The 15847-nt window shown below is 42.9% G+C and overlaps 1 protein-coding gene across 4 annotated transcripts in view; it reads left to right on the forward strand.

Moving 5' to 3' along the window:
* Positions 1–15533, forward strand: part of SYNRG (synergin gamma) — a 324950-nt gene extending 309417 nt beyond the window's left edge. For all 4 annotated transcript variants that reach the window (XM_073575612.1, XM_073575614.1, XM_073575613.1 and 1 more), the window contains one exon: positions 13462–15533. In XM_073575612.1, coding sequence (XP_073431713.1) covers positions 13462–13593 — 132 coding nt within the window. In that variant the 3' untranslated portion in view covers positions 13594–15533. The remainder of the gene's footprint in view (positions 1–13461) is intronic.
* The last annotated feature ends 314 nt before the right edge of the window (positions 15534–15847 follow it).

Consider the following 15847-nt stretch of genomic DNA (forward strand, 5'->3'; position numbering starts at 1 on the left):
AGCTCCATCAGCCGAAAAATTAAAAAAGTTATAGCTCCCAGAATAAAATGATGCAAAATAATTATTTTTTCTATAAAAGTTTTTGTATAAAAAACACCAAAACATAAAAATAGATGTAATTGAGGTATCGCTGCAATCGTAGTGACCTGCAGAATAAAACTGCCATACTAATTTTACCACACGAGGAACGGAGGAAAAAAAAACAAAACAAAAAAAATCCTGATTTGCTAGTTTTTGTTCATTCTGCCTCCTCAAAAATCAGAATGGAAAATGATCAAAAAATGTTATGTGCCCGAAAATGGTACCAATACAAACGTCAGGTCGTCCCACAAAAAACGAGCCATCACATGACTCTGTCGGCCGGAATACGGAGAAATTATAGCTCTCAAAATATGGTGACGCAAAAAGTTCTTCCAAAAAAAGCATGTTTTAGTGTGTGACAGAAGCTAAAGACGAAAAAAGGATATAAATCTGGTATCGCTGTAATTGAACCGACCCGAGGAATAAAGTCGCCATATCACTAATACCGCACGAGGAATGGCGTAAAAAATTAAACCAATTGTTCACCTTTTGTGGATTTGTGCATTCTGCCTCCCAAGGATTGCAGTAAGTCGATCACAGTGGTTTACCCCCACGTATGGGGTATCGGCATACTCAGGACAAATTGCACAACAACTTTTGGGGTCTAATTTCTCCTGTTACCCTTGTGAAAATAAAAATTTGTGGGCAAAGAGATCATTTTTGTGGAAAAAATTATTTTATTTTTGTGGCTCTACTTTATAAACTTCTGTGAAGCACTTGGGGGTTCAAACTGTTCACCAAACATCTAGATAAGCTCCTTGGGGGGGTCTAGTTTCCAAAATGGGGTCACTTGAGGGAGGTTTCCATTGTTTAGGCACATCAGGGACTCTGCAAACGCAACATGACGCCCGCAGACCATTCCATCAAAGTCTGTTCCAAAACGGCGCTCCTTCCCTTCTGAGCTCTGCCATGCGCCCAAACAGTGGTTCCACCCCACATATGGGGTATCAGCGTACTCAGGACAAATTCGACAACTTTTGGGGTCCTATTTCTCCTGTTACCCTTGTGAAAGTAAAAATTTGTGGGCAAAAAGATTGTTTTTGTGGAAAAAAATCTGATTATTTTATTTTCACGGCTCTACGTTATAAAACTCTGTGAAGCACTTGGGGGTTCAAAGAGCTCACCAAACATCTATATAGGCTCCTTGGGGGGGTCTAGTTTCCAAAATGGTGTCACTTGTTGGGGGTTTCCACTGTTTAGACACATCAGGGTCTCTCCAAACATAACATGGCGTCCGATCTCAATTCTAGCCAATTTTAAAAAAGTCAAACGGCACTCCTTCCCTTCTGAGCTCTGCCATGTGCCCAAATAGTGTTTTACCCCCACATATGGGGTATCTGCGTACTCAGGACAAATTGCACAACAACTTTTTGGGTCCTTTTACCATTGGGAAAATTAAAAATTGAGGATGAAAAGATCATTTTTGTGGAAACAATATGATTTTTTAATTTTACAGCTCTACGTTATAACCTTCTGTGAAGCCCTAGAGGGTTCAGAGCTCTCACCACACATTTAGATAAGTTCCATGGGGGTCTAGTTTCCAAAATGGGGTCACTTCTGGGGGTTTCCACTGTTTAGGCACATCAGGGGCTCTCCAAACGTGATATGGCGTCCTGTTGTGAGTTCATTTTCCCCTTCACCATTGAGGTCTGATGAACTCCCTCTTCTGGTGAAGGAAGGTAGTGAGGCTGATTACCAAGCACCTGAGCAGAATGATGATGACTGGGTGACTGGAATTGCTGACTGGATATAAGGCAGCCGACGCCCTTCTGCCTTGCGGGTGATTTCTCTGAGGGATTCTAGGAGACCAGTCTGATTCCTGCTCCTCAAAAGCTAAGTTTTCTGCTCTGCTTTTTGCATTTGTATTTTGGTTTTGTTTTGCCTTGTTTTTCTGGATTTCTGCCATTCCCTGCTGGGGTGAGCTGAATTCCTTTTTGCTCTGTCTTCAGAAAATTCCTGAGTACTGATATAGTCTTTTTGAAGCCTAGCGTCTTCAGGGATTTTTTCCCCATCAGTCGGTTGGCTCTTGTTTTGATAGGGTTTTGGCGGATTGCAGACAGCAGCTTTTCTATCCTGTCCTATTTAGTTAGCTTGGTCCCCATCATTTGCTCAGCCTATCTTTCTATCTGTGTGTGTTTTTTCATCTTGCTTCACCGTCATTATATGTTGGGGGCTGCCTATTGCTTTGGGGTCTGCTCTGGGGCAGTTTAGATTTCCCTTTCTGTCTTTAGGCTATTTAGTTCTCCGGCTGTGATCGAGGGGTCTAGGGCACCGTAGGAACCCCCCACGGCTACTGCTAGTTGTTGTTGATAGGTTGTTGTTGATAGGTTCAGGGGTCTGCAATCCGATAGCTGCCAACTTCTCTGGTTTTCTGGACATAGCTAGTATTTCTGTTTTTGCCACCTACGGTGACTCACAGCAGAATCACCGCAGATCCTAGGGTACTCAATAGCAGGAAAGAATTGTAAAAAAAAAAAAAAGTGTGTATATTTTTTCCTCTATATCTCTGAGGCCGTAGGGGGAATTTTTTTTCTCTCAATGGAGATAAAGCAATTGTCTGATCGTGTGGAGCAGCTCGCTGCGGAAGTGCGGGGAATTTCCGCCTACCTTGCTCATTCACATGCTGCTGAACCAAAGATCCCTACTCCTGATGTGTTTTTTGGGGATCGGTCTAAATTTTTGAATTTCAAAAATAATTGTAAATTATTTTTTGCCTTGAAGCCTAACTCGTCAGGGAGCTCCGCGCAGCAGGTTAAAATTGTCATCTCTTTGCTGCGTGGCGATCCCCAGGATTGGGCGTTTTCTTTGAAACCAGATGATCCTATTCTGACTAATGTGAATGCATTTTTTCAAGCCTTGGGGTTGTTGTATGACGAACCTAATGCTATTGATCAGGCTGAAAAGACCCTGCTGGCATTGAGCCAGGGTCGAGATTCTGCAGAATTGTACTGTCAAAAATTCCGAAAGTGGGCGGTCCTTACTACCTGGAATGATAATGCCTTGGCAGCTCTCTTTCGGAAGGGTTTGTCAGAAGCCGTAAAAGATACTATGGTGGGATTTTCTGTTCCCTCTGGTCTTGACGATTCTATGTCATTAGTCATTCAGGTTGATCGGCGTTTACGTGAACGCAGGACTGCACGAGAGGTGTTGCCACCTGTTGAACAAGTGTCTGAACCTATGCAATGTGATAGAGTTTTGTCCAGGGAGCAACGTCAGGAGTTCAGAAGGCGTAATAAGCTGTGTTTTTTTGTGGAGATGCCTCGCATATTATTTCTGTCTGTCCTAAACGAGAGAAACGTTTTGCACACACGTTTTCTGTGGGTGGTGTTCAACCTAAGTTTCTTCTGGCAATTACTCTGATCTGCTCCCTGTCCAAATTTTCCGCCAAGGCTTTTGTGGATTCTGGAGCAGCCCTGAACCTAATGGACTTGGATTTTGCTAAAGGTTGTGGATTTCCGATAACTCTGCGGACGCCTATCCCTTTGAGGGAGATTGATGCTACTCCTTTGGCGAAAAATAAACCTCAGTTTTGGACCCAGGTGGTAATGCGGGTCGCCCCAGACCATCAAGAAAATTGCAGATTTTTGGTGTTGCATAATTTGCATGATACCATTGTTCTGGAATTTCTCTGGTTGCAAATTCATAATCCAGTTTTGGATTGGAAATCTGTGTCTGTGGTGAGTTGGGGTTGTCGGTGTGCCCTTAGTGAGGCTCCGTTTTTTTCCACCTCTCCTCAGTCGCATGATGTTCCTGACTATTTGGCGGACTTTTATGATGTATTTAGTGAGAATGAGTCTGCGTCTTTGCCTCCTCATAGGAGTTATGACTGTGCAATTGAACTGAGCCCGGGGTGTAAATTTCCCAAGGGTCGGCTCTTCAATTTATCTGTACCCGAGCACGAGGCTTTGCGATCCTATATTAAGGAGGCGTTGGAGAAGGGTCATATTAGACCATCCTCTTCACCCTTAGGTGCCGGGGGTTTTTTTCGTGGCCAAAATGGATGGTTCATTAAGGTCTTGTATTGATTATCGTGCCCTCAACAAAATTACTATTAAATATCAGTATCCGTTACCCCTGATTTCGGATCTATTCTCCAGAGTTAAAGGTGCTTGCTGGTTTACCAAGCTTGACCTCAGGGGGGCGTATAATCTTATTCGCATTAAGCATGGGGATGAATGGAAGACAAAGTTTAATACTCCGGAGGGACATTTTGAGTACCTGGTGATGCCTTTTGGGCTCACTAATGCCCCTTCTGTCTTCCAGTGCTTCATGAACGACATTTTCCGAGACTTTGTGGATAAATTTTTGATTATCTATCTGGATGATATTTTGATCTTCTCCAAGGATTACGATTCTCATGTGGAACATGTTCGGACTGTGTTCCGGATCTAGAGGGAGAATTCCCTGTATGTCAAAGGATCAAAATGCCTTTTTGGGGTACAGAGGATTTCATTTTTGGGATTTATTTTGTCTCCGTCAACTATTGAAATGGACCCGGCCAAGGTACAGGCCATTTATGATTGGGTTCAGCCCACTTCTTTGAAGGCCCTCCAGAAGTTTTTGGGTTTTGCTAATTTTTATCGGAAATTTATAGCAAAATTTTCTAGTATTGCCAAGCCATTGACTGATCTGACTAAGAAGCGTGCTGATGTGTTGAATTAGTCTCCGGATGCTGTTTCTTCCTTTCAGGAGCTGAAGCGAAGATTCACTTCTGCCCCGGTTTTGCGGCAACCTGATGTCTCACTCCCGTTCCAGGTAGAGGTGGACGCTTCTGAGATTGGTGCAGGAGCTGTTTTGTCCCAAAAGGATCCTGTAACATCTAAAATGAACCCCTGTGCTTTCTTTTCCCGAAAGTTCTCTCCATCTGAACGTAACTATGATGTGGGGAATCGGGAACTGTTAGCCATAAAATGGGCATTTGAGGAGTGGAGACATTGGTTGGAGGGAGCTAAACATCAGGTCGTGGTCCTCACTGACCGCAAGAATTTGATTTACCTGGAGTCGGCCAAACGCTTGAACCCTAGACAGGCTAGGTGGGCCTTGTTTTTTACACGTTTTGATTTTGTGGTCTCTTTTCTTCCTGGCACTAAGAATGTCAAGGCAGACACCCTCTCTAGGAGCTTCTTTGCTGATTCTCCTGTGGTGACCAAGCCTGCTACCATCTTAGGCGAAGGGGTAGTTCTTTCTGCCATCTCGCCCGATTTGAGACGTGCTCTGGAAGAGTTCCAGGAGGACAAACCTGAGCGTTGTCCCAGTGGAAAGTTGTATGTTCCTGACCAGTGGAAGAAGAGAGTGATGTCTGAAGTTCATTGCTCTGCATTGGCTGGTCATCCAGGTATTTTTGGTACTAGAGATCTGTTGAGTCGGTCTTTTTGGTCGCCCACCTTGTCTCGTGATGTCAGGAATTTTGTGCAGTCCTGTGGGACTTGCTCCCGGTCTAAACCTTGTTCTCGCTCTAGTGGGTTATTGATGCCTTTGCCGGTCCCCAGGAGGCCATGGACCCATATTTCAATGGATTTCATCTATGATATCCCTGTCTCTCAGAGAATGACTGTTATTTCGATGATTTGTGATAGGTTCTCTAAGATGGTTCACCTTGTACCACTCCCTAAGTTGCCATCTTCCTCTGAGTTGGTGCCCTTGTTTTTGCAACAGGTGGTTCGCTTGCACGGGATTCCTGAGAACATTGTATCTGACAGAGGAGTTCAGTTTGTGTCTAGATTTTGGAGGACTTCCTGTTCCAAGCTGGAAATTCAGTTGTCCTTCTCCTCTGCTTTTCACCCTCAGACCAATGGGCAGACGGAGAGAACAAACCAGACCTTGGAGTCGTATTTGAGATGTTTTATTTCCGCTGATCAGGATGATTGGGTTTCATTTTTGCCCTTGGCAGAATTTGGTTTAAATAATAGAGCTAGTTCTGCCACTTTGATGTCACCTTTTTTTTGTAACTTTGGGTTTCATCCTCGATTTTCTTCAGGGCAGGTGGAGCCTTCTGCCTGCCCAGGTGTTGACACTGTGGTGGAGCGAATGCACCAGATCTGGGACAAAGTGGTGGATAAGTTATCTCTCTCCCAGGAAAAGGTCCAGCGGTTTTCCAACCAACATAGGACCATTGGTCCCCAGTTTAAGGTTGGTGATATGGTTTGGTTATCATCAAACAATATCGCTATGAAGGTGGCTTCTCCTAAGTTTAACCCTAGATTTATTGGACCTTAAAAGATTTTGGAGATTGTTAATCCGGTCTCTCTTCTTTTGGCTCTTCCTGTCACATTTAAAATCCATAATGTGTTTCATAAGTCCTTGTTGAAGAGGTTTGTTGAACCAGTTGTTCCTGGGGTGGCACCTCCGGACCCTGTATTGATTGAAGGTAACATGGAATATGAGGTAGAGAAGATACTGGATTCCCGTCTGGCTAGACGGAGACTCCAGTATTTGGTTAAGTGGAAGGGTTATGGTCAGGAGGATAATTCCTGGGTCTCTGCCTCTGATATTCATACCAAAAGATTGGTGCGTGCCTTTCATCGGGCTCACCCTGATCGCCCTGGTGGCGTGGATGAGGGTTCGGTGACCCCTCCTCAAGGGGGAGGTACTGTTGTGAGTTCATGTTCCCCTTCACCATTGAGGTCTGATGAACTCCCTTTTCTGGTGAAGGAAGGTAGTGAGGCTGATTACCAAGCACCTGAGCAGAATGATGATGACTGGGTGACTGGAATTGCTGACTGGATATAAGGCAGCCGACGCCCTTCTGCCTTGCGGGTGATTTCTCTGAGGGATTCTAGGAGACCAGTCTGATTCCTGCTCCTCAAAAGCTAAGTTTTCTGCTCTGCTTTTTGCATTTGTGTTTTGGTTTTGTTTTGCCTTGTTTTTCTGGATTTCTGCCATTCCCTGCTGGGGTGAGCTGAATTCCTTTTTGCTCTGTCTTCAGAAAATTCCTGAGTACTGATATAGTCTTTTTGAAGCCTAGCGTCTTCAGGGCTTTTTTCCCCATCAGTCTGTTGGCTCTTGTTTTGATAGGGTTTTGGCGGATTGCAGACAGCAGCTTTTCTATCCTGTCCTATTTATTTAGCTTGGTCCCCATCATTTGCTCAGCCTATCTTTCTATCTGTGTGAGTGTTTTTTCATCTTGCTTCAACGTCATTATATGTTGGGGGCTGCCTATTGCTTTGGGGTCTGCTCTGGGGCAGTTTAGATTTCCCTTTCTGTCTTTAGGCTATTTAGTTCTCCGGCTGTGATCGAGGGGTCTAGGGCACCGTAGGAACCCCCCACGGCTACTGCTAGTTGTTGTTGATAGGTTCAGGGGTCTGCAATCCGATAGCTGCCAACTTCTCTGGTTTTCTGGACTTAGCTAGTGTTTCTGTGTTTGCCTCCTACGGTGACTCATTCACAACAGCGTCCGATCTCAATTCCAGCCAAAAAAGTCAAATGGCGCTTCCCTTCTGAGCTCTGCCATGCACCCAAATAGTGGTTTGCCCCGACATATGGAGTATTCGCATACTCAGGACAAATTGCACAGTAACTTTTAGGGTCCTGTTACCTTGGGAAAATAAAAATTCGGGATGAAAAGATCTTTTTTGTGGAAAAATATGATTTTTCAATTTTACGGCTCTGTTATAACCTTCTGTTTAGCCCTTGGGGTTCAAAGTGCTCACCACACATTTAAGATAAGTTCCTTGGGGGTCTAGTTTCCAAAATTGGGTCACTCATGGGGGGTTTCCACTGTTTAGGTTCATCAGGGCCTCTTCAAACGGGACATGGCGTCCGCTCTCAATTCCAGCCAATTTGACATTCAAAATCTCAAATGATGCTCCTTCCCTTCTGACCACTGCTGTGCGCTTAAAGATTGGTCTTCCTCCACACATGGGGTATCAGTGTACTCAGGAGAAATTGCACAACAAATATTGTGATTCATTTTTTCCTGAAACCCTTGACAAAGTAAAAAAAAAATTATGTCCAAAGAAAAATTTTGGGGAAAAAAGTTAAATGTTAATTTTTTACTTCCACATGGGTTTATAAATTTTTTGAATGTGACTTTGAACACCATGAGGGGTGCAGTTTTTAGAATGGTGTCAATTTTGCGTATTTTCTGTCATATTGACCCCTCGAACTGACTTCAAACATGAGGTGGTCCCTAAAAAAAATGGTTTTGTAAATTTTGTTGCAAAAATGAGAAATCGCTGGGCAACTTTTAACCCTTATAACTTCCTAACCAAAAAAATGTTGGTTCCAAAATTGTGCTGATGTAAAGTAGACATGTGGGAAATGTTATTTATTAACTATTTTTTGTGACATATCTCTCTGATTAATGGGCATAAAAATTAAAAGTTTGAAAATTGCAAAATTTTAAAAGTTTTCGCCATTTTTCCGTTTTTTTCATAAATAAACGCAAGTCATATCGAAGAAATATTACCACTAACATGAAGTACAATATGTCACAAAAAAACAGAGTCAGAATCAGCGGGATCTGTTGCCGCGTTCCAGAGTTATAAGCACATAAATTGACAGTGGTCTCATTTCAAAATTAAGGCCTGGTCTTTAAATGGCTTGGTTACAGGCACGCCATGTGGAGATGGTTGGTGGGGGGAGGGGAACCGTCCCAATTCATCCGGTCACAATGCACAGCCTCTCATAGCTTGATCCCTGAGCAAAAGACACACTCATCATTGAGCTTCATAATCTTATACCCGCTCTTCATGACCTCACTGATTGGGCAGAGCTATGGAATGTATTCCCCTTGTCCAACAGTTACTAAAACTCATAACCGTCTTAACTTAGGCTGTGAGGCCTGTAGAGCGGCGTCAGAACCATCATTTTTCTGAGTCTGAAATTGACGTTCTTTTAAGTCTAAACTTGAAGTGGCTGTATGACCCGGTTAAGTAGAAATCCATTTCTTGGATTCTGCTGGTGCTGGAGCTTAATAAACTCACTGGTGGGTGGTTCTTCCAATGTACGTGCCAAAAATGTATTTGTCCTACTTCCATGCCTAATCTGTGTGATCATATACCAGTTTAAAAGAACAAAGAAGAGATCTGAAGCCATGTGCGCCTACTTTTTTACTTTGTTTCCCAGCTGTATGCAGGAGGGAGGGGTGAGGGGAATCATATACACATTCCCGAGTGAGGGGGGAAAGAGGGAGAATTACACGCACGTAGAGAAGGAGGGCTGCAGCTTAGACTGTTGGGGGAACTGTAAGGAAGATCGTTGCTGCAGTTTGTGGACTTTATACAAACCTAATGGGGGAAGGGAAGCATGTGTGTGTCCCAGTAAATGCAGTGGAAAGTTCTTAAAGTGTACTTAGGAAATGAGCATATTCTTATTATCGTGACACACACTTTTCCTTTTTTATTTCAAATAACAATTATACTCACTTAACGCCCATTCGACCAAAACCCTAGTTTTCTATAATTAATCAAAAATAAAAAACAACATCCCTCATCTGTCTGTCGTTCTGTCCAACTCCGTAATCCATGTCTGAGGAATAAACCGTTTCACCCTGGACGGTGCCTAGTTGCAAGGCTGATAACCACTGATGAATGAGTAGCATCAGAGACTAGCGGTGATTTCATCGAGGTTTCTGCCGGTCACTGAGGCCAATGAACTGTGGTGACCTCGGTGAGATCCCTGTTAGCACCGTTAGAAAGCCTCTCGGTGCAGAGGCCGGTTCACCTGGTGAATTTCACTGCAATGAATTTGAACTGTGGTGAACTCACCTCTGCAGTGTGATGCAGTATGCATCACATATGTACACAGATACTGCAGTATGAAGGTACATTATACAAGTTGCACAGAAACTTTCTGCTGCATTAATTGGGACTGCAGTATGAAGATTCATCACACTTATGTACACAGCGACTTTGCAGTATGTTACTGCATCACACAGAATAACCAGACTGTATAGTATGAAGCTGCATCACAGCTGTACACAGAGACTCTGAATACATGTGTAAGGCTGTGTGCACACGCTGCGGATTAGATGCGGATTCATCCGCGCGGATTTTGTAAAATCCGCAGGTGAAACCGCAGGTCAAAAGACCTGCGGTTTTACCTGCGGATTGCGCTGCGGTTTTGCCCTGCGGTTTTTCATCTCCTCAATGGAGGAGATGGCAAACCGCAGCAGAATCCGCAGAAAGAATTGACATGTAATTCTTTCTGCGGATTGAAAACCGCGGATAATCCGCGCGGAAAATTCCGCACTGTCTGCATTGCGGTTTTTGATTACCATAGGGAATAATGGTACTGTACACCGCAGCAGAAACTGCTGCGGGTCCGTAGCGGCCAAAACCGCTGCGGAACCGCAGCAAAATCTGCAGCGTGTGCACACAGCCTTAAGCTTCTTCATGCTGCTGAGTCTGTGTATTTTTTGTAATGTAGCTTCATACTAAACAGTATCAGTGTATCTTGTGTAATGAAGCTTCATTCTGCAGTTTCCATGTACATGTGTGATGTAGCATATTGCAGAACGTCTGTGTATATGTATGATGCAACGTCATACTGCAGTCGGTGTAACTTGTGTGATGCAGCTTCATTCTGCAGAGTTTACATGTACATGTGTGATGTAGCATCGTATTGCAGCGTGTTTGTGTACATGTATGATACAGCTTCATATTGCAGAGTCAGTGTAACTTGTGTGACACAGCTTCATACTGCAGTCTGTGTGCTTGTGTGATGCAGCTTAAGACTGCAGAAAATGCTGTATGAAGCTGCGTCATACAAGTTACACTGAACTCAGTATGAAGCTGCATCTCACATATACACAGACTGTGCAGTGTGCAGCTGCATCTCACATATACACACTGCAGTATGAAGCTGTATCACACACATATACACAAACTGCAGTATGAAGCTGCATCACAAATATACACAGAGACTGCAATATGAAGCTGTGCCTCACACATATACACAGACTGCAGTGTGAAGCTGCATCACACAACATACACAGACTCTGCAGTATGATGCTGCAGCACACGTATACAGACACTGCAGAATATACACTGAGACTGCAGTATGGATTTGCATCTCACATGTACACAGAGACTCTTTAGTATGAAGCTGCATCACACATACACACCTGATGCAGTATAAAACTGCATCACACAACATACACAGACAAATCATGCTTACTTCCAGCAGCTCAGAGCTGGCACTAACCAGTGGGACCCAACTACACACATCTACTGTTCAGAGAAGTCTAGTAAGAAGTGGTCCTCATGGAAGAATTACGGTCAGAAAAGAATATATTTTTGTCATTGAAACAAGACCACGTGACTCAACTACTCATGGAAACATAAGAATTGGGTGCAGAAAAATATCAGCAGATGCTTTTAGACTGATGAGTTAAAATGTGAAAGATTTTGCTGTAACAGTTTGTTTAAAGCGTTTGTCTGAGATTATGCACTATTGGTAAGGCTAGTTTCACATTTGCATTTGGAAGCGCAGCGGATACTCACCGTAAAGCTCCGTCTATGGGCGCATGCGGCTTCAAACGCATATCTGCGTACCCAATGCTAAAGATAAGGTACGCAGGCCGCATGCAGAGGCATGCGCCCATAGGCGGAGCTAACCGGAGGAGGCGCGTCAGGGGGTGGAGCTTCACGTTGAGCGTTCGCTGCGCCTCCAAATGCAAATGTGAAGCTAGCCTTATTTGCCTCAGTGATCATGCAGTTAACACTGGCAGTAAATTGTTATTAATTGTGAGAATTTCAAACTTCAACATATGGACTGTAACTTACATTCCTTAAAGGGAACCTGGGATTCAGACAAAGAGGTATGGTGTGTCCCTCTGTTTAAGCCTCCTCCCAGCTGTCCATCAACCTCCATGTAGCTTCCCGGCACCGCCTCCTCCTTTGTTGGATGCCGGAGGGCGCCTGCGTTGTTCCAACAGTTCTTGGGCATGCGCTGTGCACACTGCCCGGGAACTGACATCAGGCTATGAAGCCTGCGCGTTTTGGAGTCCCCTTATCCCTCCCCGCAGTGTGTTATGAAGTATTCACACTGCGGGACTGGGAATCTTGCACCTGCGCATTGAACAGCTTTAGCTTCACCTCCCCCCATCTCCCATCTCCTCTTTCGTTTTCATCCTTTGGCAGCGTCTGATGAGCTGTACTGCCAGTGATCACGCCATACCTCTTTGTCTGAATCCAGGTATGAGGACCTAGTTATAAAAGTCAATATTGCGCCGTTAATAGGAGGGGTCAGAAACAAGGTGAAGGTTGCTCTTTTAGTTAAAAATGCCCTGGAGGTTGACAGGTTCCCTTTAAAGATACATAGCGTGAAACATACATATAGAATCCTGAAAAGCCCAGCACACGTACTTCACCAGCTGCTTCCCGACACGTTCTTAATGTACATCAAGGTGACACACTACATGTTACAGCTGTAGGCCTCATTCAGACATTCGTGATGCACTTGTGTTCTATCTTAGTTTTTCTCAGAATACGTACCCATTTCGGTTTGTGGGGCTGTTCATTCACATCTCCGAGTTTTCTAACTATTGTCTTTTTATTTTGGGGATTTGTTTTTACAATTTTGGATGAAGGGATATTAAAGTCAATATATTGAGTAATAAGCAGAGTGATCTATAACTTGTTCAAATAAACATGGAAGACCTATCCAAAGAAGAATCAAGAGAGATAAAAGGGTTAGGTTAGGAGGAAAAGGAAAAACTAGGAAAGGTAGAGGGGAAGGAAAGAAATGGACAGAGGGGAAGGTTGGATCAGATAAATGTGGAGAGTAGGGACCGGGAAAAAGATCATTCTTCTTCAAACAGAACAAAACCGTTTTCATCTCTGTGTTTTTTTTCACCGACTGTGTGTGCAAAACTTATGTAGACATGTCAGTTTATTTTCTGGCACCACAGATGGAAAGTGCCAATACAAGTCTATGGGTCCTTGAAAAACACGTACAGCACACGGATGGCGTCCATGAACCATCTGATTTGTTTCTGATACTTCCTGGTATTTGGCTTTGTGAAAATTTTATTGATAGTCGTGTGTGATTAAAGCATAAACACACTAGAAATGCATATGTGGTTTATTATGTGTGATAATTGAAAGACTCCTAATTTTTATTTTTAATGAAAATTGTTAAATGGAAAGAGAACATTGCCAAAAAAGTGTTAAAAAAAATACATTTAATGCAAAAACCTTATGTAAACAGTGTCAATTTTTTTATTACACATTTCCTTTAAGGTGTTCATAGTGGCCTATACTGCACTATATAAGCAAAAAAAATAAAAAATTGCGAGTGTTATTATTTAAACTGTTATTTTCTGATGCTATATCCCCATTCCTGTAAAAGGAATATATAATCATAACTTATTGATAAAAACCTATCGCTCAATTTACTTTCTGCATTATAGGTTTAATTGTTTTTTTCTTTCTACAGGCATTTAATTCTGAAACTGATCATTTTAAACTTTCCTATGGGGGCCACCAGTATCATGCAAGCTGTGCGAATTTCTGGATTAATTGCGTTGAACCTAAACCTCCCGGACTTTTACTACCAGATTTATTGTAATGTACAGTGACTGTTTTAAGAATTTCTGGCAGAGTTCCTTTTAAGACCTCTAGAAAGTAAGCAGTCCTTCATATACCTTAACCGGAGCTTATTGCCTCAAAAAAACGCTTGTTATCTGCAGGTAATTAGCGTTACTGTGCTGTCGATTTGCCTTACTGGAAGTGCAGATACTGGAAAAAATGATTTTCCTTCGTCCCAGGAGCTGCCAGCTTTGTCATGATGCATGCACAGAGAGGGTACAGTCATCACAGTGTAATATGCATGCCCTGGCACTTCGATAGCGCTCTCCTCAGCAGGTGTGTGCAGACTGAGCTCTGTAAGTCATGGGGTGTGCTCACAGTTGATCCTCCAAGCTTTAACCACTCCGCGCATGCCCCCATGACTGAAAGCTATCAGTTTCTGGGAGGAAATAAGTTTTTCTCCTGATAGCCATACTTTCAATAAGATTGTAACGCTATTTCCCTGCAAACTAACCTCATTTCTGCAAGTGTATAGTGTTTTCTGAAGTGGTAAGTTCCCGTTAAAGGAGTAATCCTGCTCTGGTCACTTCCTCCGTGTCAAAGGGTAAGCAGGGTGGGTGACTTCGCATCTACAGATATTTGGAGGCTTAAAGGCAATCTGTCTCCCATGTTTTTGGCACCCCAATCTAAGAGCAGAATAATATAAACAGATACCCTGATTTCAGTGTCCCTTTACTGAGCTCCTTAGTGTAGTTTTGATAAAATCTTGGTTTTATCAGCATGAGATTATCACTAAAGGACTAATAAATCTGCTGGCAAGTTGTCCTCCATGTTCATGAGCTCTGTGCAACCCTGCACCACCACTGATTGACATGTGTACATTGTATATGGGCTGAAAGCTATCAATCAGTGGTGTTGGTGGGGTTATACAGAGATCATCATTTAGAAAACTGCTAGATCTGCAGCAGATAAAAGTTTGATTTTATGAAAATGACAGCGAAGCTCTGTAAGTGACACATAGCTGGAATCAGGGTCCAATACATTATGCTGCTTTCGAAGGAGATGGCAAAAACTTGGTGTCAGATTCCCTCTAATATAGCAGGTGGGCAATACCTACCACTTGAACAAACAGGCAGATATCCTTAGAGCTGATGTTGCCAGACTTCTCACTGTCCAATGCAGAAATTAGCTGATTACCCCTTTAGGCTGTGTGCCCACGTTGCGTTTTTTTAAGCGTTTCCGCAGCGTTTGTGCCGGCTCAGACGCTGCAGAAACGCTTAAAAGATGCTTCAAATTAATTTGCATGCTTTTTTTGGCTTGTTGTGCCAATGCATGCGTTTTTAACCGCTCGGGAAAAGCTTAGCGGTTAAAAACGCAGCATACTCATTAATTTCCGCATTGCTGAGTGTTTTTAGCCTTCCCCAATGTTCCCAGAAAACGCGTGTCAAAAAACATGTCAAAAACGCGTGGCTTTTTTGCACAAAACGCGCAAGAATCGCGCATAAAAAAGACGCGCATTTTCTAGGAAAGGGATCAGTTTTCTGAGCGTTTAAAAACGCTAGCGTGGGCACATAGCCTTAAATACATTTTAGCTGGATATGAAGAATGAATAAACAATGAGGTCTAATACTCAGCACTGCCAGTTATATCACAGGCATAAATTCCTTTACTTATGATTTTTACCTGTGTTGTAAGCATTTTAATGTGTTATTTTATTTATATGAAACCATAGACTACTATTTGTTTTTTGCACTGTAGTGAAATTGTATTACATGAAGTATTGCTGGAATTATATATGGATCTTATAAATATATCTGAAATTTGAAAATGTTGAAAAATTAGCTTTGAAGCTCTTGTCTTTTGTCACTGAAGTACACTCGTCACCAGGTTTGCCTTTATTTGCATTATGTTCTGTATCCAAAACAAAAGAAATTGTTTGTGTCCAAATATAATTAAATAAAATTTCCATCCAAAATCTGACATTTACAGCAATATAAAATGACCTTGTGTAAGTCAGCAGCCGTATGTCACTGTGAGGGGGAACAGGAGGTAAAAGGATGGAGGCATGGGAAACCGTTACATCATGATTCGGGAGTCTGCGAAATTCTTTTCTTTCATCGCTATGTTTTATCATACTGCCTTCAGTAGGCTTACAAGGACCAATAGTAGTTTCAGTAATCCGCTTCTTTCCCTTTCTTCAGTAGGCTTACAAGGAGCATTAGTAGTTTCAACAATCCGCTTCTTTCCCTTTCAGAATCTGGCCTACAGTGACCTGTAGGTGTTCCACATGTTTC

The sequence above is a fragment of the Dendrobates tinctorius genome, unplaced genomic scaffold (genome assembly GCF_039654945.1).
Source record: "Dendrobates tinctorius isolate UK_male_01 unplaced genomic scaffold, ASM3965494v1 ptg000045l, whole genome shotgun sequence".
Lineage (NCBI taxonomy): Eukaryota > Metazoa > Chordata > Amphibia > Anura > Dendrobatidae > Dendrobates > Dendrobates tinctorius.